Here is a 22,360-nt window from a genome sequence, read left to right on the forward strand (position 1 = left end):
GCATCATGCATGTGTCATGTTTCATGAGGTAATACATGATCGCGAAGCTTGTTTGGAAAGAAGCAGCCGCAGGCGTGCTACTAACAGACACGTGGCGAGATTGAGAGGGGACGCGGCAATGAAAAGTGTTTTCGTTATTCATACATGCGATATGTAACTAAACTTGGTGCAAATATGAAATTCCTACGCTAGTTTCAGTAATTCCTTTTATTTATAGCTATACCTGGTGCAGTTCTGGGTAATTATAATTAACACCGTCGTCAAGTCCCCACAAGGTCTCAAATAATTGAGTAGATAGTGCGCAGTTTTTTTATGCCAGCATGTACATAAAGCCCTGTTCTGTATGATGACGCGATTAGTTCTTTTTATATGTGATCAGTACTTATGCATGCATAGTTACATGAAAACGTTTCTTACAAAAAATAACTAACACAATACTGCACGTGTAGGGAAAAAAATCGAGAGATTTATTACGCTCCTCAATGTCTCAGGAATAGTTTGCGACAAATGGAGTCATTTGATTTTCATGCGAATTACGAAGGTGAGTGATCCAGTCGCAGAAAATGTGAGTGGTCAGAAAACGAACCTTAAAGTTTATTCCCTCGTTTATGGCATCTTCGCTTTCGCTTTGGTCAAAGAAATGCGGCACTGAAATCAAAGAAATTACCTCACAATTTATGACGACCACACTTCTAAAAATCGTAATTTATAAATTTGTACTCAATATTTTGCTATAATTTTTCGTCACGAAACTAGACTTCAGGGCTAGGAAAGAAAATAATTATAGAAATCAAAAATTTTCATCAAATCGACCAGCTTAACAAGAGGACAAGTCGGCCTGGCTGGTGCGTGGTCATGCGGCCAAAAACAGCGCTAAGCGAGACAGGAGATGAGGGACACGACGCTGTCCCCACTTTTCGCGCAGCGCGACACGTACGTATGTCAGCAGACGATGAGTGCATGTCTGCTTCGACGAAACCACGCCAGCACTTCGCCTCACTACTGTCCCGAAGTAAAATCATTCCGGCTAGTGCAGAGTGTCAAAACTTGTTTTATTCAATGCCTAGCGCATAAATAAACGGCAGGAACGCTTTCTGCATGTTTACTACTAACCATATATACAATACAGTGGCAAACTATTTCTCTTTATAGGCCGCACGTGGACAACGCGAGCTCGTGTACTTCAACAAATTACAAGTTGGAAGCATCGACCATTGCTATGATTCGCAGAAACTGGAAACGCGCCTACAAGCCTTGAAAACCCGCGCTCAACACCTATCCGCGACGCCACTCCCCGACCTTTTGCCTACCACGAGCTCGCATGCAGGAGGTCTATAGACCTCCTGCATGTTTGTAAACAAACGAGGTGGCGCTGCAGTCGCTAGCGAGCTCGTGGTAGGCATAAGGTCGGGGAGTGGCGTCGCGGATAGGTGTTGAGCGCGGGTTTTCAATTTTCAGTTTGTTTTCAGTTTCTGCGATTCGCAGCAATGGTTCATGCTTTTAAATTAGTAATTTCTCGAAGTACACGCGCTCGCACTGGCCACGTGAGGCGTATTTAAACAGTTTGCCACTGTGTATTGTATATATGGTTAGTAGCTAAATAGAAAGCGTTTCTGCCCTTGATTTCTACGCAAGGCCTTGAATAAAATAAAAAAAGGCTCTGACACTTTGTACTTGCCGGAATGATTTCACTTCGGAACCGTAGTGAGGGGAAGCGCTGGCGTTGTTTCGGCAGAGCAGACGTGCGCTCACCGTCTGTTGACACACGTGTCGCGCTGTGCGAAAAGTGCGGACAGCGTCGTGTCCCCGACCTCCTCTGCCCCGATTAAAGGGGCTGTGAAGGGTGCTCTAATAATGTTTCGGCATGCCTGGGATATTGAAGCACGCCGCTTCACGAATAGTGTCCAGCAAGGATTTTTGAAATGCGCTTTGTAGAAGCTGATTTATCTGTAGTTAAAATTTGAATTACAGCGTCTTCGCGCCTTTCCCTCTCCTCTCTCCACTTTTTGCACGCTAGAAGGTAGGTCCTCCTTCGCCGACCCCCCCCCCCCCCCCCCCCCCCCTCTTGGAGCGGAGCTTCCCCTCCCGCCGCAGATAAGCGGCTTATTGGCCGTGGCCACGGTAGCTGCCTGACGTCTGAAAGAGTCTAACCAATGGCCACCTCTCACCTTGTCTACGCAGATGTGGGGGATGGAGGAGGGTGTGAGCATAAAAAAGTCGCCGGAAAAGGCTCGCCAACTTTGTCGCGCGATTGTGGGTCGTCTGCTGCGTGTAGAAGAGTATTATGTGGCTCCGATTTTCATGGCAACACAGTGCAGTGATTAAGTGAGTTAATGTGCTTTTCTCGGAAGACGCTTCAGAGTCCCTTTAAGCTTTGTTTTTAGCCGCAGGATCACGCACCAGCCAGGCCAACGTCTCCCCTTGTTAAACTGGTCGATTTGGTGAAAATGTTTTGATTCCTGGAATTATTTCCTTTCATATCCCTGCATGGGGTCTTCTCTTTTGTGACGAAAAATTATAGCAAAATATTCAATGGAGGTCTATAAATTACGCTTTTTAGATTGTGGTCGTCGACAATTGTGAGGTAAATTCTTTGATTTCTTTGAGGATTTCTTTGATTTCAGTGCCGCATTTCTTTGACCAAAGCGAAGGCGAAGAGGCCATAAACGAGGGAGTAGACTTAAGGTTCGTTTCAGACCTTTCACATTTTCTGCGATTGACATTACTTACCCCTGTTGCGACGCATGCCTATCGAAGCTCGATCGACGTTACTATTGGGTTGCGTGGCGTCGTCGCCGGGCTGCAGGCATCCGGTAGACCATGGCGACCGAGCAAGGACGAGACGATTTCTAGTGCGAAACTTGCACAGTTTATTCCAAGGTTGGTGAAAGTTGAAGAGAAGAAAATGAATATCCCAAAAGTACCTTTAGGAGCCCCTTAAATAGGCTCTCTAGAATCGTCGGAGGCATCTTGCTTCCGTCGACGTCACGTGACCGGCACAGAGTCTGATTGGCGGAAAGAAGTCACGCCTCATTGCGACAAGGCATGGTGAGAGAAGGTCGGGTGAAATTCCTTTCTGCACGTGGTGCCAGACGCCAACCCTGTCAGGAGAAGTCATGCCTCATTTGGACAAAGCATGGTGAGAGACTGTCGGGTGGAATTCCTTTCTGCACCTGGTGCCAGACGCCAACCGTAACAGCATCTCCGGCGGGGGAGGAAGATCCCGACGCGTAAGGGCCAGCAGCCGCTGTGCGAGGGATCGGTTTTTCAGTAGCAGAATTCCCCTTAGAGATGACGACCCCTTAGTTCGTAGCTGGTAGGTTCCTGGGAGTTGGCATCAGTCCTCGTGGCGCTCTTGTGGCTTTTTTCCCTGGTCTTGTCCGGTGAAATTGGTCTTGCAAACAGATCTCGCAACTTTACGTCTCCGGCGTGGGCAAGCAATCTCCCAGGATAGTGCCGGACCCGCAACCACAAAACAGCGAGCACAAGGCCACCCTCCTCTAAGACACACCAGGCTTTAAAAAAAAGGAAACCCGTTACACCTTTCCCATTCCTTACGCGCGTCCCTCCCCCCCTGAACACTAAAAACAGCCATTTCTTGAAAGCGCTAAGACGTGGTTAGTAAAATCAGCTAACAATCGACTACACTTCGAGAAAAAAACGCATGAACGAATGTAAAAATACCACGGAAACCCGGGTGAGCATGAGGCTTTTGTTACTCTAGGGGCAACTACTCATACCTTCGGCATTGCCGTTAAGCTTACCCTTCTTGTAGCGAATATCGAAGGAGTACTGTTGAAGAGTCAAGCTCCAGCGCAAAAGACGGCCGTTTTTCGTAGGCATGGACTGCAGCCAGGTGAGGGGACAGTGGTCAGTCTCTATGGGGAAACTTTAACCAGCGATATAGCAAGCTAGCTTCTGCACCGCCCATACTACGCAGGCGCATTGCTTTTCTGATGCACTGTGTGCTTCCTCCCGAACTGAAAGCGTTCTACTGGCGTACAGTATAGCGTGTTCGTTTTCGTCATCTCTCTTCTGACAGAGCACCACTTCCATACCCCTGTCGCTGGCATCACACTGAATAATGAATAGCTTAGAGTAGTCGGGTGCGTTCAACACTGGCTGACTCGTTAGTGCTTTCTTCAGCATACTAAAAGCCTTTTCTTTTGCGTCATCCAACTTTACCGTTAGTGGTTCTGTTTTTCTGAGAGCATCCGTTAAAAAACTCGCAATCTCGGAATACCACGGGATATATCTTTGGTAATAACCCGCCAAGCCAAGGAATGATCTGATGTCCCGCTTGGTGCGTGGTTGTGGGAAGTTGTCTATTGAGATCAGTTTAACCTCGGAAGGCCGATGATGTCCTTGCCCTATTACGTGACCTAGATAAGCTACCTCCGCGCGCCCTAATTGGCATTTGGGAGCCTTAACAGTTAAGTTGGCCTCTCGTAGACGACACAGCATGGTTCGCAGGTGTTGCATATGGTCCGCCCATGATGAAGAAAAGATCGCTATGTCATCGAGATACGGAAGTGCAAAGTCCTCCATTTCTCGTAGCACCTGGTCCATAAGGGCAGAGAAGCAATATGGCGCATTCTTCAATGCAAAGCTCAGGACTTTTGGACGAAAGGTTCCCATCGGGGCAATAAATGCCGCAAGCCTACTTGCCCTCTCGGTCAACGGAACCTGCCAGTACCCTCTTACTAAATTGAGCGTAGAGATGAAATTAGCACTGCTCACTTTTTCAAGCCTTTGCTCGATATGCGGTATTGGTTAAGTCTGGTCCTTCGTGATTAAATTGAGCCTGCGGTAGTCGATACATGGTCGCGGCTCCTTGCCTGGGACCTCAACCAAGATAAGAGGCGAGGTACAATCACTCTCTCCTGGCTCGATTACACCTAGCTCTAACATCTTGTTTATTTCAGCCGTCATGATTTCACGCTGACGAGGCGAAACGCGATAAGCTTTCGAACGAACTGGGTCCGACGAGGTTAACTCGTTATCGTGAACGATTGCAGTGGTCCTGCCCAGCGTGTCTGAAAATACGTCTGTAAATTCAAACATGAGTTCCCTCAGTTCGGCCCTCTGATTGGGATTCAACTCCGCCTGTTCTACCAGCTTGTCAATGGTCTCGTGAATGTCTTTTCTCTCCGTCACGGCTGTTAACTCCGGAAAGTCGACAGGCATCTCCTCATATTGGTTAAGGGACATGTTCACAATGGCCTCCCTCTACCGGTAGGGTTTAAGTAGATTGCTATGGTACACTTGTGGTGTCCTTCGTTTTCCAGGTACCGCGATTACGTAGTTTGTTTCAGATAATTTCTGAATTATGTCAACCGGTCCCACCCATTGAACCTCCAGCTTGTTTTTCAATGAGGGTTTCAGGATCATTACCTTTTCCCCAACTTCAAAGCGTCGCGTGCGAGCAGTGCTGTCATAGTAATGCTTAGCATTGCTTTGTGCCCTACGCATTTCCTTCCCTGCTAATTCTTAAGAAGTGTGCAGACAGTCCAACAACTCTAGCACGTAGGGCACAACCGAAGTATCGTCTGCCCGGCCTTCCCAGGCTTCTCGAACAATGCGAAGAGGGGAGCGAAGGCAGCGTCCTTAAACGAGCTCTGAAGGTGAAAAACCTGTTCATTCGTGCGTTGCAGTTCGAAGCGCGAACATCGCTGCAGGCAAGCAACTCTCCCAGTCGGCTTTGTGCTCATAACACAGGGCTCGCAAAAGCCGTTTCATGACTGAGAGGACTTTCTCTACTGCGTTTGACTGCGGGTGATACACTGAGCTATGAATGATTTGAATACCGCACCTTTCCAGAAACATCGAGGTCAGGGCGTTCGTAAAGACGGATCCTTGTTCTGACTGGATTTCTGCGGGAAACCTTACTCGCGTGAAGATAGACAAAAGCGCGTTGACGATCTCCACCGAGCTTAATTCTTTGAGCGGCAATGCCTCGGGAAATTTTGTTGCGGGGAAGAGTGCAGTAAGAATATGTCGATAGCCAGACTGCGTTGCAGGTAGTGGCACCACTGTGTCTATTATGAGCCTGCGAAATGGCTCCGTGATAATGGGAACAAGTCTCATTGGTGCTGTAGCCTTATATCCGGGCTTGCCTATGCGTTGACATGTGTCGCAGCTTCTTACTAATGCTTCTATGTCTCGAAAGCAGCCGGGCCAGTAAAATTCCATCAATGAGCGGTCCTTTGTTTAACGAATTCCAAGATGCCCTGTCCAAAAGCCCCCGTGAACCAGGTGCAGGAGCTGCTCGCGATAGTGATGCGGCACCACGAGTTTGTCGAATTGCACTCCCTTTCGACTGGTGTACTTTCTATAGAATACGCCTGCCCTCTTGAGGAACCTTACGTTCCGTTTGGCCACAACTTCTTTAGCGTCCGGCCTTAGGTTACGCAGGGTGGAATTTTTTTCCCGCTCAGCAATCAATGTGGCATGGCTTACATTCAATAACTTTTGTATGCATTCTGCCTCGCGACACATTTCAGGCTCGGCTGCTTTCCTGAGCTCTTCATTAGCTGGTGTACTTTCTGCATTATCCCCTATAGGGCTGTCCTGTTTGGTGCTGGGGGACAAATCCCCCGTCAAACCTTTTTCCTCCACCAGTGGACACTCATACACTGCCTTGGCCGCGAGCTCCCTTGCCTTGGAACGAGTAAAGGCTTGCACTATCCTTTCACTAAACCCGATTCCCCTGCGTCACAGCAAATCCTCAGATTTTTTAGAAAACAAATATGGATATTGAGGCGCGAGATGTGCCGAGACGGCAGCTTCAGTGTCCAGTACTCCAAAAGGGCCTTCGATACGAATCTTGGCCAAAGGGAGACAAACACTGGAGGTTTGAACGGCTGCCTTATCCAAGCACATTCTCCCGTGAACTGGCCTTCCTCTACGTACGACGGATGCACCACGTCCATTGTGGCTGCCGAGTCGCGAAGCACACTACACGGTTTGCCATTTACCACGAGGTCTCGAATGTACGATTCTAGCAATTTCAGATTTTTCTCTTTTCTAGTTAGTGACATCAACAAAAGTTTGGGATTTTTGCATCCCACGGAGATATGCCCTGTTTGCTGGCAGTTGTAGCAAACTATTGGTTTCCTGGCCTCGAAAGCTTTTTTCTTTTGTCTTTATGCCCTTTGTTCGGGTGAATCCTCCCTTCCCTTGCTGTTCTCGTCACTACTTTTCACCAAATCTGATCTTTCCTTTGATTTATACTGATTCGACTTCGACCATCTCTCTGGCTTGTCGGGTCTGTATTTAGTCACCTCCTTCTTAGGAGCTTCGTTGCCTTCGAACGCATGGCGGGTTACGTACTCCTCAGCGAGATTGGCCACTTTCGTTATAGTGTCTACGCCTGGCCTATCCTGAACCCAATACTTGATGCTTACTGGCAGCCGGCGGTATAACTGTTCTAAGGAAACACACTGCATTGTCTTTTCGGCGTCGCTGAGTGCACCCTCTTCTCTAAGCCATTCCTTCAGGTTTACCTCCAAAGTGTATGCAAAATCTGAGTATGACTCGCTTTTGGTCTTCTCGACTTCCCTGAATTTTCGCCTGAACGCTTCTGCTGATAATCTGTACTTTTTAAGCAGATTTGCTTTTACTTTATTGAAGTACTCTGCTTCTTCTTTCCCCATGCGGGCGATTATATTAGCTACCTCAAGTGGCAGTAACGTAAGCAAGCGTTGCGGCCACGTGTTTCTCGCGAATTGTGCCTTCTCACACGTGCGCTCAAACTGTACCAGAAAAAGACCTATGTGCCCTCCTACTGCGTAGGGTGCCTTCAAGTCTGTCATTCTGCACTCGCTTTCACGTGCCTCTGTGCTAGGTCTTTCAGTATTTTGAGCTTTCAGAAGCTCAATCTCCAGCCGCTTCATTTCGAGGTCGCGCTCTTCTTGTTCCTCTAGGCGCTTACCCTCCTCCTCTTTCTCTGCTATGCTCTCTCGGCATTCCTCCAGTTCATCGTCATCTGCCCGGATCGCTTCGATCGCCTCTATTATCTCCGGCTTTCTCTTTGATTCGGCAATTTGGAGGCCCAACTCTTCGGCCAGGCTCAACAATTCTGGCTTCTTTAGTGCCTTCAAGTTCATGGCTGCCCTTAGTGCTGCTAACTCTTCACTCTATAACAACCTTGACGTACTCAAAACTTCCGTCAACGGTTAAAGAAAAATCACTGCACTGTACTTTCCACAACGCAACCGTAACACCCCGTCCCGTCATAATTTCGTAACGAATAAAATAGAATAATTCTATTTGTCGCAAACGATGCTGGGACATTGAGGAGTGTAACAAATCTCTCGATTTTTTTTTCTACACGTGCAGTAATATATGTTAGTTATTGTTTTAAGAAACGTTGTCATGAAACTATATGCAGCATAAGTACTGACCATATAAAAATAGAATACCGTAACCATACAGAACAGGGCTTTGTGAACATGCTGGCATAAAAGAAACTTGCGCCCATTCTACACATTTGTTTAAGGCCTTCGGGTGACTTGACGAGGGTGTTAATTAAAACTACCCAACGGCACGAGGTATAGCTGAACATAAAACGCATTACTGAAACTAGCGTAGCAATTTCATATTTGCACGAAATCTAGTTACATATCACACGAAAACACTTTTCTTTGCCGCGTCCTCTCTCAATCTCGCTACGTGTCTCTGTTAGTAGCCCGGCTGCGGCTGCTTCTTTTGAAACAAGCTGCGCGATCATGTACTACCTCGTGAAACCGCTTCTGGCACATGCATGTCGCAATGAAAAAGCATGTGGCTTTTAGCACACTTAAGGTACGCTGTTCTAAGCACGCCAACGTGACCGCGCAAGACTGACACAATTTACAAGACTTCTTTCTACTTGAATCAAATAATTATGTTGGTCCCCCCATATTAAGAAATACTTTCAAATAAATATTAAATGCCATAAAACGCGCCATTAAAACATGCTGTGCTGTTAACAAAGAATGCATTGGTGGCGAGTGAACCTAATGGCGCCCCGTGCACATCGGCTGAAGGTGATAAATACGTGTGCAGATACATATGTGCTTTTCTTTTCCTTGCGCAGTTATAAGCCTACTATGCTGATGTTAAGGTGAATGAACACAGCAACTTGCATGTTGTTTATGTACGTACGTACATTGAGTGGCAGCGCCGATCGACTACCAGACTTCGCGCTTTACTACCGCGGCCCATTGCCTGTTAGCCAGTTTTTTTTAATGCGGCGCTTATCTGCGAGAAACATATCGAGGATAATTTATAGTTAATTCTATGCTACTACTTGGATCCAACAGTTACGCAGCTGGTCAGTATACATGCTGCTTCTGCAGTGCGCAGGCATGGTACAGCCGCCGGTATCTGAGGCAGCTGCGGTGTACAGGCACGGGCAGGCGGAACCTGTTTTGCCTACCACGCGAAAGTCGCTGCTGACATGAACGCCACCGCATCTTCGTGACTGCGCGGGGTGAAGGAGGTATAGCTTAGCCTTGGCTGCATAGCCGCAGAAAGCTGTTCGGCCGACGCGCTTGGCTGGAGGGCAGCTTTTGAGGGGAATATGCTGCTTCGTTCTTGAGTTGTACACGACTACAGTTGGTGATCCGAGTCCTTTATTTGTGTCACGCGCATTAGGCAAGCTAGCAAGCCGCAGTTCAGCTAACGTGTGTGGTCGTGGAAAACCGAGCAAGGGGCAGGCAGAGAAAGAAGCATGCCGAACCACCCCAGCCAACAGCACCCCCCCCACGCAAGACGGGGACAAGCAGCCTGGTTTGCCATGGTTTGTCTATAATCCTCTGAAGGCAGGCGGAGCAACAAAAGAAAAGCCTTCACACAGCGTGGGTCAGGGAAGTACCGGACACATATGTCAACATGTCAACGAAATCCAGTCTCGGGTCGCTCGGGGGAAAACGGGCATTCATGGATCAGTGTCGTATCCTGGTGGCAGAATCTGAACGGCTCGCAAGATGGTGGCAGTAGAACCGCCACTTTAAACTGTAAAAATATCAAACTTATTTAAAAATGTACTCTGAATTGTTTGAGTGAGCCTGACTTAAGCTACACTTGAAGCACCTCATACTTCAAGCTTAGAGGTGTAATTGCTTTCATGCGCTTGTTTTTTCTTCTAATCTTTCGTTCAGAAGAAGCCTTCCTTTTGACCAGAGATAGCATGACATACCTCAATGGTGACAGCAAAGCATTTCCACGTGCTCTGCTTGCTTTGCAAGTGTGGCATCTCTATTTTCATTCTTTTATGTATTTAAAATTGAATACCCAAAGAGAGCGTGGATGAAGACACACCTCTTATTCTCTACAGATGCCATGGTGTTGGTTCTGTGTAAACATCGAAAGCAAGCTCCGGAACAATTGGTTCGAATGTTCTGTACTCAATAAAAAATTTGTTTGAAATCAGTCACTCTAATTTCGTTGTCGCATTTATTGTGTAACACAGAGCTCTAAACAAGGCTTCCAAAGGAGCACTGCATTTCAAATGGGCTTCCTCATAAAATGAAATATACTCGTCTGGGCACCAAAGATACCTCGCTGTACGTACGTGAGTGTAAAGCATGTACTAAAATGATCATTAATACTCCTTGATGATCAAAATATTTACTTCAAAAAGAACCCCTGTCCTAAGAGGAGTAAAATTCTTACTCCTTTGCACAACAAAGATACCTCTCCGTATGTGAGAGTAAAGCAGGCACTAAAAGGAGCACTAATACTTCTTGATGATCAGAACATTTACTCCAGAAAGAACCCCTGTCCTGAGAGGAGTAAAAGTTTTAGTCCCCAGGGAACACCAAAATATTTTTCCGTGCGTGAGAGTTTTGCAACTACTCCTGTCTTGAGAAGTAAATGAAACATGTTTTCGGGAGTGTGCTATGCAATGAGCCATTTACTCCTTTTTGAGTGTTTTCCCGTTTGCAGTGTAAATCTGGCAGAGTGGAACTCGCTCAGTCGAACTGCACAGTCAGTCTTTCGCCACTCTGTTTCGCTGGGCGTTCCGTTTTAATCTTCGTCCCTGGGCGTGAATTCACTCTCTCCCCTCTTCCCCTCTCCACTCTCCCCCCCCACTCTACACGGCGCACGCGCACAGCTCTTGCAGCTCAGTTTCGCTGGTGCGCCGCACTGCCGGCAGCACGGCTGCACCGCACCACGTGCCCAGCCACGTGACCAAGGCCACGGCGACGCCATGGAGCTCACAGGGGTGCCACGCTGAAGGCTGGAAGAGCTGGTGGAGTGTAGCTCTCGCTACAAAATATTATAAGTCACCTACAGTCAACACGATCAGCTTGGCTACCTGCAGTGCAGGACAAAGGCCTCTCCCATTCATGTTCAAAGAGCGCTTTTTTGCTCCAACTGCGGCCGCCTTGCATATTCGCATAAATTTCAAAACCTAATCCGCCCGCCAGACTTTTTTAGGTCACCTGCTGCCTTTACTTTGTCTTGGACTTTACTGCGCTACTTCAAAGCAAGTTCCACACGAAGTCATGTGAAAAATGACGCGCCTACCCTTCACAAGCTGCTCGCTTACAAACGACGGCCCGTGAAAGCCAGTGACGGACAGGCCACATTTCGTGAGGACGGTGGCTCGAAAGGTATTAACAATGAAGTTGCGCGAAAACAACGGTTCGCTGGCGACAGCGGTTGATTTGCCGCTCGACAAGGGCAATGATTTATTGCGAGAGCCGAAGTGATATACTGTTAGCAGTGACGATCGTATCAGAGGAAGCCCCCTGCTCGTGTAGTCGCGTTGCTCGTTGAAAAATGCGTGGTAGTGTTTCACTACTGCATCACAATAATAAACGTCATCCTCGCGCATCCCTATCATTACCGGATAAACAATGTTGACAACGCAACACACCAACACGCTACAGAAAACGCGAAAGCATTCGTGCGAAACAAGTGTGGAGAGGCAGCGCATTCCTCACATGTGTGTGGTGTGTGTGTGTGACGTCAACAAAATAGGGTGACGTCATCAAGCGGCCGCATGCCGCACAGAGCAGCGCAGCACCACCAATTCAGATAATCCTATATATCCGGTTAGTCTGCATACAGCGTGTTCAAATTTAGACTTTACTGATCTTTTATAAAATTGTAAAACGCCGTACACTAATGCCGCTTTTTCATGTTGGTAATGCAGCCAGGCGGACATAAATTGGCCTAATAATTGGCCTCATAAATTCAGTAATTAACTAAAATTCATTAAATAACGTTTTATTCACTGAAGTTAGCTCGCATATATACATTGAGAACCTGGATGCAGTTGCTTTAAAGAGCTTTTTCATTTTGTACAATTTTAGTAACGCGCCTTTGCCCTCAGATGCGCACGTCTAAATTTTCGCCCCAGTTCGTCTAATTACGCATGCAAGACAGCGGCTCTAGGCGTGAAGCACCTCTCTCGCGTGACGCAGCTGTTTCGCATGGCACTCCGCCTTGCGAGAGTGTGCAGCGAATGGCGACGCGTATGACTTTTCGCTCTGGGCCAGCGTTTTCCTTCTTGGCGATCGAAACCAAGGAATCACTGTTGGGTCGGCGATAAGGGAGAGCTATTTCTTTGAGCGATCGCTTTTACACCGGGTAGAAAGACGCGATGCCGCTCGCTGCACACTCTCGCAAGGCGAATGCGACATGCAACCGCTGTGTCACACTAGGCAGGTGCTTCACGCCGAGAGCCGCTGTCTCGCATGCGTAATTAGACGAACTGGGACGAAATTTTAGTCTTTCGCATATCAGGACGCAGGCGCGTTACTAAAATTGTACAAAATGAAATAGCTCCCGAAAGCAACTGCCTCCAAGTTCTTAATATAAATATGCATATTAACATCATGCAATAAAAAATTAATGAATGCATTTTAGTTAATTACTCACTTTAAGGGGCTAATTATTGCCCAATTTGTGTCCGCCTCGCCCCATTACCAACGTGCAAAAGCGGCATGAGCGTACGGCGTTTCACATTTCTTTTAAAAATAAGTAAAGCCTCATTTTGAGCAGGCTGTATACATGACACTGGCCGAACTCCATGTGGTGCCAGTTTTCCCAACATTTCTCCCATAATTGTTTCATTTTTTTTTTGTTTTATGGGGTTTGACATCCCCCAGAGACTAAGGCTATGAGGGACGCCGTAGTGAAGGGCCACGGAAAATTGCTACCACTTGGGGTTCTTTAACACGCACTGATATCGCACAGTACACGGGCCGCTAGCATTTCGCCTCCATCGAAACTGGACCGCCGCAGCCGGGATCCAACGCGCGCCTTTCGGGATAGCAGCCGAGCGCCACAAGTGAGCCACCGTGGTGGCTCGTCCCAAAATTGTGATGAACGGTTTGTCGTACAGCGGTTGGGTGGTGCCATACGATTTCTCGTTGCATATGGCTTAAAGGGACACTGAGGAGAACCCTATCAGAATTTTTTTGTTAGCAAAATATGATAGTTCGGCATTTCATGGCTTTGTTGACGCTTGTCCGGGAGCGAAAGATGCATTTATTTCAAAGAAATTTGGATTCGAAGTTGAAAAATTTTTTCCCGCCGCTCCGATTCAAACTAGAGAGCTCTGATGACGACACAGAACGGAGTGACGTGAAACGTGACGTAAACGGAGTGATTTCTGGCGGCTAGCGGTGCGGTGCGCAACCTTCCTTTGCAAGCCTCAGAGATTCGTGACTTCCATGAAGTATGGAAAATTCCTCCATGGTGGCGCCTCTTGTCCTATGGCGTCATCACGCGTGTACTTGCGAGTTTGGCCTGTGGCGGCGATACCTGTATTTTGGTTCTTGCTATTTTCTACATTACAAGAGCTTTGTTTTCAGTAAGAGTGGCGTTTTTGTGATCAGGAGCTGGTATTCTATAGATACAAGCCAACTTCAATTTCTCCTCAGTGTCCCTTTAACTGTGCTAGTCAAGTTGGAGGCTAGCTTGCAACAGGGAGTCGAACCAACGATATACAGAAGAATAAGCGAACATTCCTTGAACTCCGGGTTTGCTACGTACACAGGGAACCTGGCCAGGCTTTCTGCTCGGCACAAGTGCCATGCTTTGTTTGGCTACACCATCATACCAGATAACGGGAGTGAGAAAGGTTAGAGAGAGAGATTACAGAGGCATACTCAACCTTCGAAGCAGACCCTAAAATCTGTGTTAATGACCCGTCCATTGCCTTAACAGAAAAAGAGACAGATGTAATCAAGAACGGATAGAGGTGGGCAGACACGCGCATCATCTTAACCAAATAATCGGACACATCACGTGATAAAACTCTATATAAAGAAAGTGGTATTTTAGTAATAGACAGCTGAGAGTTCGCACCTCGTATGTACTAGTCAGCGTCTTTGCTTCGTTGTCAGTAGTGTTGTGCAGCATCGCGCAGGAAACCAAGCGCCCAAGCAAGTAACCCTTTACTCCGCCGCGCAGCGCTGCCTTGCAACACTGAAGGAAAGCAAACCAAACCTTCTTGCACACGCGCTTGTCTTCAGTGATCAGCTTAGAGGCAGATGGCGGCGCCTTCTTGCACGATTATCGACGCTACTTTTCGTTTTGCCAGCTTGCTGTGAAACTGCGAAAAAGTGCTTTTGAATGCTTACCCGCCTTTTCACCATGTTATAATACCGCAGGTGCTCGGCCAGAAAACAGCGGTGGCAAATTGCTGGGCCTCTCAGGAGGTTCGGGCGAATGAGGCGGCCATACTCGTTGGACGGCTCTGGAGCTCGAGCTGCGAGGAGGTGCCATGGATAGTACTACGATTCATGGTACCGACATGCAATCAAGACAGACGGCTCTAATAGAGTACCGCATCAAGTAGCAGGACAGAGAATTACGTGGCTGCTCGCAAACCATGTAATAAACAAGTGCATTAGTGCTTCCCGGGTATCGCTTCTTGGGACTCGCGTACCATACTCTAATGCAGAAGTTACGGTCGAAAAGCAACCAAGCACAGCAAGAAAACACTTCGGACGCCCACCATCAGCAAGCTATATGTCCACAAAAAGTTATGTAGCTGGCGAAGAAATGAACTCCGTTATAAAAGGGCTCAGACTACTATGCTTTCGTCTGGGTAGCCGGCGTCTTGCTAGCCCGTTATCATTACTTCAAAGCGTTGAAACAGTAAGGTGCGACGCGCAACACTGTAATTCCCTTCCCTGAGTAGTAGTATTCCCGAATATAAAGATGATTGCCGTTTATCTTTTGTGTGCGGCGAAGATTTCTGCACGAACTACTGGGCGTCGTGTATGCCTGCCTTGGCATTCAACTTTTGAAAATATTCCTTTTAAATCAGATGACAGGATAATTGATTTAGTTTATCGGGGTTTAACCTCCCAAATCTCCTCAAGGTATCAGAGACGCCGTAATGAGGGCTCAGCAAATTTCGACCTCCTGGGATTCTTCAACGTGCTCTAACATCGCAAATTGCACGGGCCTCTAGAATTTGACCTCTATCGAAATTCGACCACCTCGGCCGGGATGTAACCTGCGTTTTTCGGATAAGCAGCCGAGCGCCATAACCACTCAGCCACCGCGGCGGACAGCTGGCTAATTGATTGTTGATACTGTAGAAGCTTGGGCAAGTTGGTGTGACATGGTTTTTTCAGCAGCGCAGAAGACAAAGGACGTGACAAGTGCACAGACACGGCGCTGAACTTACAACTGGTTTATTGAGGTGATTTTCACTACTTAAATACAGTGGCAACCAATCTTAAATGAAAAGACAGATACAGAAAACAGATTGACGAAAATGACAATTCCTGAGCACAGGTCTACAGTGGCACAAGACCAGCTGCGCACGTTTTTCTATTCTCATCAAGGAAACGTAGTTCTTTATCAGGCAGAGCTATTGAGGCAACGCTTACGCATTCATCTTTGAATTTATGGATTTCATGAGCTTCAATGATTTCACGAGTGATTTTTGTTCTATTATCTGACAGCACTCGACACTAAGTGAAAACAGGATAACACGGCGGTTTTTTGTTCTTTTTTCTTTCCTCTGTGCAGTCTCTGCAATGAATGCCAAGGCGACGGGAAGCGGTGCCGCTCACGTTGTTGTTGGGTTCCCGCAGCCGGTCGTTGAGGCAACGACACTTTCCGAACGCATTTGAAATTTGCTCAGCTCGTTTTCAGTGTACAACGACGATGACGATGGCGGTGGTCACTGCGGTCACACTGCTGCGACAACGACACTGTCACGGTCAACAGAAGCATATGAATGCAGTGGGACAAGTTTTCTAGGCCAACGACACCGACGAATTCGATCGGCGGACGGTCAGCCTTCATGTACTCGGTAGGCCGGCGGCTGAGCGAAAACACGCTGATGAGCAGACAGTGTGAATTTTTTCGCGCTTCTACCTTATCCGTATTGAAAATAAGCAAAACGAGCGGGTATATTTCACATGTGCACACTTGAAACATCCACCAACGATAAGCGCTTGCCAAATTGATTTTTTATCGGCGGCGACTCCCTTCCCTTCCGCGGCGACTAGGCCTAGCGAGTCCGCAGGGTTACGTCTGTGAATTCGGCGGTTGTGAACAGCTAATTCACAAGTTTAAGCGAATGCAAATTATCAATGAGTGTTGTTTTGACAACAGTGATCTGAAATCAACTATTGCTCACATCGCAGGGCTCGCATATGATGAACGGGAAGCGCCGGTGTTACCTATACCGCCGAGCACTGCTTTACGGCCAGCAGCAGTCGTCGCCGTTGCTATTTTCTGGATAACAAGTTATGCCTTTTCAATTACCGCGAACGGTTCCCAATCATACTTCTGGATAAAGTAGGTTAAAATAAAGTGCTTGTCACGCCGGAAAAATTGGGACAATTAGCAACAAGCACCGGTCGTACGCGATGTCAGCAGGCCGGCTGTGGAGTGTTTCTCAGGCGAACGATCGTATTGGCGCTTCCCACAGATTGTCTCACTGCGTTAATAAGCCCGAGCACAACCAGTACAAGTAAAAAGAGATTATTTACTAGAACTAAAGTGCAGAATGCGTTTTACGTCAAGCAAACGAACGCTAACTGTTCGTACGCAACGATGTAAACAACAGTATGAGTGCAACCAACCGTCCTCGTCTGCGCACTCTTGGGGAAATTTCATGCTCATGCGGTACATGTTCATCGGTCTAATATTATCTGCAAGCACTTATTTAGACAGAAGAGGGGAAATTTGCTAAACAAACAGCAAAGAAAAGCGAACAGTGGGTATCGAGATGAGCAGCCACAGAGCCGAAAGCAGCCGCGCGGCTGTGGGCGGGGCGAAGCGATGACGGCGGCGGCGCCTATTGGTCGGTTCGGGCCGTGTTTGCGTTTCGAAGGCCTCGGAAGTCCGTCGACTCGAATGTCATCTGAACCGAATGCCGTTGAAAAACTTTGTGTAGCAGCGGAAGTTCGGCAGTCGAGCCGAATGACATTCGGTTCGAAGGCATTCGAAACGCCGGTGTAGCAGGGGTATAAGGCGCCTGGAGCAAACATTTCTGGCAGAGAAAAGTGACCCTAAGGCTAAGGCAGTATAGCGGCCCTCCTTTTAGCCCTCTGTGCACACTGAATTGGTGCTGTCGCTCTAAATATGACGCAACGCTCGAGTGGATGGCCGCAACAATCTCCGTACGCACGCTGTAGCTTTGAAAGGAAAGGCAAACGATCCTGCCGCTCAAACATTAAGCAGCTTTCCCCGCATCATCTAATCTTGGTGCCACCATTACGCTAAAGGTTCCCCGGCGCCGGCGCGAAGACTACTGCGCGGCCACACTTGCTGGATGGTGCAGTGCAACACACTTGCAGCAATTCACCTCGTTGCGTTGGATGTTCTTATCGCCTGATTTCACCAACTAAAACAGCACGGCGGATCGCACCAACTGAAGCCTCAGAAAAACAAGAGGGAGTCAGACGAATTCAAGCTGTACCCGAAAAATGTAATGCATTGTGGCAACTACCTAGTAGCGTTCCAGAAGGAGAGATTATACAGATCGTGGGGCTCTTCATTAGGGTGCACTCTCAGTGAACTCGCACAGTTGCACGCATGGTGCAAGCTTGCAGAAATGAAAGTCTCATCTTCTATGTCCACACAAGATCGGAGCCTACGGGCAACAACCACTTCGGAGGACGACGTTTTGATCGCGGCAGATTACGCCCAATCGTTCAGCTTTTTTGCAAAAGGTTCTGCCCCGGTCTCATCTTTGAAGGGATGACTAACAGAAGGCAGCCTGAAGAGCCGGGTGGCTGTGCAAAAGCCGCGTCTGTGCCATGAAAACATAACCAGTCGCTTTAAGTTTGCTAGCCTGCAGAGCTACAAGAGCTTTGACGAATGGGAGGCGGTTTGTACTCTCGAACGAGTCGACCTACAGCACCATTTAAGATTAGAAACGGTAAGTCCGGCGTGCTGACAGCACTCACAACGTTTTCGAATATATTAGTACTGCAGGATGTGGCTGCAGCGGTAGAGTGCTGATAGTAGTAAACAGCGCAAACCGAACGAAACACGATAGGGAGTGGAAGACATCATACGCGCTGACTCGTAAATGAAGGGCGAAGGGATAAATGCAGAGAAACCCAACGAAAACTGCGCACATCCCACATGCGTGGCACAAAACGATTACACAGAAACAAGCTACTAGACAGAAGCAAAGGGTAGACACCTGTCTAGGTATGCGAGTTCCGTATCCAACAGGGGTTTGCTTACACGTTACTATTAAACTCAGGAGCTCGAAAACAGCTCCCATGCACGAGTCATGTACTATTCGGGCACTAAAAAAAATAGCTTGCTTGTTGGTACGTTAACTCCTTGAAATTCAACTTGATACTCGAGGCGTGGACGACGGAAGACACTGCGATCGCTTATAGTAAAACCATTGTGTTGGTAGTCAGTATTCGCAGCGTATTTTTGCTTCGCCCTTGTCTATGACACCTTGCACGTCGAAACGTTCGAGGGTTTGTGTTTGTCGCCAAACGACACATATACTATGAGGTCACGTTTTCTGTTATTATGCCGTCACTGTTTATTTGTCGCCTCATTCGAATGTACCACTGGCTACGCACAACAAGCCGCCATGTTTTCAGCGTTTGGGGCTCTATGGTAGCTACGCTGCCACTCTACATTGGCCTTGCCACGGGCGCGTTGTTCTGGGATGTTAACGAAAGGCTGGATTGGAGCTAATGGGTTCTGAATCATAGTTTTTGTAACCGCCGAAAGGGTGTGACTGCACAAAGAAAATACGCAGCAATAGGATGTCGTGTATGGCCAGGGAAGCTTTTCACCAGATGTAACGTTATGTGGCCGAAGCAAATGAACACTAAAAGGCAGAGTGGATGAGCCAGTTTAAAAAGAACATGCCATGTTTCAAAGCCGTCGTGAAGTCGGCGATCTGCCCTGCGGTTAGGTAATTTGAGTTTCGTGCTGTGGGCAGCTAGTTGAAGATTGAGGTCGCATCGCATCTTCAATTCAGAAGGTATTCCTACCTACGCCGGCAAAATTGCGCTTAACAGCTGAGTTTGTGACACTTGTGCAAGCACCTGCGCCTCTCCGCTGCTTCTCCTGCTTCTCTTCGCCTGCTTTCGTGCTGCTTGCAAAACAGGAATGACATGCACGATCCTCACGTACGGTTCATGTACTGGCAAACGTCCCTCCAGCATGAAAGGGAACAAAGCTTGAGCATTGGAACTATATGTTACTCCTTACTTTTTGTGTGACAAGCTTGCGTTCTCCGGTCTTCTAACTAGTTTTCCTCCTGTCGTAGTATATCGAAAAGTAATTTTCATCTTCGGTAAAGAACCGAAAATTGTCGTTCTGTGTAAACTGGTAGCCTTCTTGCATATTGAGGGATCTGTAAGCTCACTTTTTTGAAAATCAACGCGACTACGTTATCCAGTGGTCCGCGCTTTCCTTACATCGAAAGTAAGCCCCGGACACAGCCGCGGCGGCTGAGCGTGAAAATGACACCTTAAAGAGACACCCATGCCACGTGTCTACTTCTCTTGAGGCAGTGCACGAAGTGCACTGTTACAAGCCGAGCACCCGTGCTCTCTCAAGGCGCTCTTGACGCGTGTGAATGTTGGTCAGTGCGCCGGAGTAATGCCTCAATAAAACTTTTGTCCATGGGCTACTCGGCGCTTCAGTTTGTTGGGTAACAACTTAGCGCAGCATAAAGACATTCACAAGGGAGTCCGTTGTCCTGTGTGTCTCACTCGTGAACGTTATTACGTTGCGCTGGGTTGTTACCCAAGAGAATGCGTGAATGGCCAACTCAACACGCCACGCACACGCTTTTATGCAGCTTACATTCGTGAAATGGTTCTCCGGATTCTTTCTGGAGGTCAACGACGTTTGGATCACTGCTATCATCGGCGTCGACTTATAGCAGTACCATGGAAGAATGTACTTGGCTCTATAGGTGGGGCGCATCCAAGGTGCACATGTAAACTGCCGCACACGAGCGTTCATTGTGCGCATAATCGGCAGCAGAGACGTTCCCAGGCCTATTATAAGATGCCAGCTGCAACGCTTCTACCCGAATACGTCCTTTCACGCGAAGCGGGAGCACGAAACAGTAACAGGCCAAGAATGAGTGTTTATAGAAAACAAAAACACTAAGTAATAAGGACATGTTTGTTCTATACTTTAAAATTTTATCGCAAGGACCGGAAGTGAAATGAGCAATAAATCGAGATTTGTGGCCACGGATCGCAGCCACAAGCCTACAAATGAAAGCTATAGATCTTTCTGAAATCATTATTTTTGAGAGAAAAGTGCACTATGTCCCAGGCTAAGGAATGAGCCATAGGCATCAGCTACACAGTACCGCACGGCACGTAGAAAGGTGATTCTCTTTGTCGTCTCCTGGCTGCACACACGAAGGTATTAATCGTAATTGCGCTTTCGCTAGAATTCCTCTACATCAAGCAGAACGCTCCCAGAAAAAAGGACTAAAATAGTTTGCTCTTCAGCCGGTTGGTATGCCACATTGGTTTCATCGGCTAGTGTCCAGCTATGCTCAGTTAACTGGCCCTGAACGCTCGTGGCCTTGTGTTGGAGCCGGCACAAATTCGTTCAACTATTGCAATGGCTCCAGGAAGCATAGCAGTATGGCTATTCCGTATACTGCGCTGAGGTTAGCGTTGGCCGCAAGTTTTTCGTTAAGAGGCACTTTGTGAATAATGGACAATGCTGCTCTATAATTTGATGCCCGTCGAAGGGATTGAGGAGGCCTGCTCTTACACGAAGTCAGCGGCCCGTAGGAAAGCGGTTGGGGCACTAATAACCACTCAGAACAGCAGCACGCTTCAACGCCGCACAAGCACTGTTCGCGCTCGGTGGACCAAAGTCACAGAAAGGTGTGCGCTAGTGGTAAACTATCGCTAAATGAAGTAGAAAACGCAGTACTAGGGCATACTATCCACTACAAGAGTCACATGAGCCTTGCAATTCAGCACACAGAAGGGACAAGGAAGGCTGGCACTAACCATTTTCGCCGGGGTCACCGCCGTCCAGATCGTAGATCCCACGGCGATTAAAATAATTTTCGCTGCGTAAAAAACATCGAAAGATCCGCCAAAAGATACTGTCTTCGTCCATCACTCTTTGATTATGTCTCGGAAAAGTTGAGCGCGCATGGGCGCACGCGGCACGCTCAGAAAACGGCTCTGGTTTCCGAACCTCGCGCCGCAGGAGCGCATCCGATGACAAGGACGACGACCAGAGCTGCTGCTTGTTATTCACGAAAAGCTCAGTGGTAGTGTCTCCAACAGACACCTAACTGTACATCTCCGTAAAGCATCACTTTTACCGAATGCCGTAGGTGGTGTCCATAAAATACTTTTTAGGTACAAAAATATATCTTAAACTGGTGGCCTCATATTAAGCATAAGGTCGCGAAAGGGACACGAGCTCTGGTCCGGCTGGCACGATAGGAAATAAGAATTCTGCTATGCGACAATGCTCTTTGTGCATAAGACTAGCTGTGTGAGGCCCGCACTTCAAATCGGCTGTGTTGTATTCTCTGCTTGCGCAAATTACAAGTTCAGCACTTATTCCAGCTTGAAAGGCGCGGTTTCGTCTGCTTTGGACTCCCAAACTTTATATCTAACGCTGTCCTATACCTGGAGGCCCTTAATTCCGACTCCTGTTTCCAACCGCTCTATAGGGCCGAACCTTCCTGCGGTCTTCAGTCCCTGCCTTCGATGTGGCTACCCTTACTTTCGTTTCTCACCCTAGTCTTTTTTTTCAGTTGTTATTGAGACGGTTTCGGTTCCCTCAGGTTGTGTTTGCACAGATGCTCTTATAAAAACTTGACGTAAACCTGAGCTCTCCACAGTGGGTTGGTTGTTCAAATGCTAAAGCGGGTCTCTTTTACGACAATATTTTTCCATCCAATGGG

The 22,360-nt window shown here is 47.7% G+C and overlaps 1 protein-coding gene across 1 annotated transcript in view; it reads right to left on the bottom strand.

The window, feature by feature from the left end:
* LOC144124696 (uncharacterized) overlaps nt 1–21,569 on the bottom strand; it is a 189,419-nt gene extending 167,850 nt beyond the window's left edge. Inside the window, exons 1-2 of the mRNA XM_077657534.1 lie at nt 21,447–21,569; nt 14,586–14,713 (exon numbers count right to left, since the gene is read on the bottom strand). Coding sequence (XP_077513660.1) covers nt 14,586–14,713; nt 21,447–21,558 — 240 coding nt within the window. The 5' untranslated portion in view covers nt 21,559–21,569. The remainder of the gene's footprint in view (nt 1–14,585; nt 14,714–21,446) is intronic.
* Nucleotides 21,570–22,360: the final 791 nt, after the last annotated feature.

Source organism: Amblyomma americanum, chromosome 1, assembly GCF_052857255.1.
Source record: "Amblyomma americanum isolate KBUSLIRL-KWMA chromosome 1, ASM5285725v1, whole genome shotgun sequence".
In the NCBI taxonomy this organism is placed as follows: domain Eukaryota; kingdom Metazoa; phylum Arthropoda; class Arachnida; order Ixodida; family Ixodidae; genus Amblyomma; species Amblyomma americanum.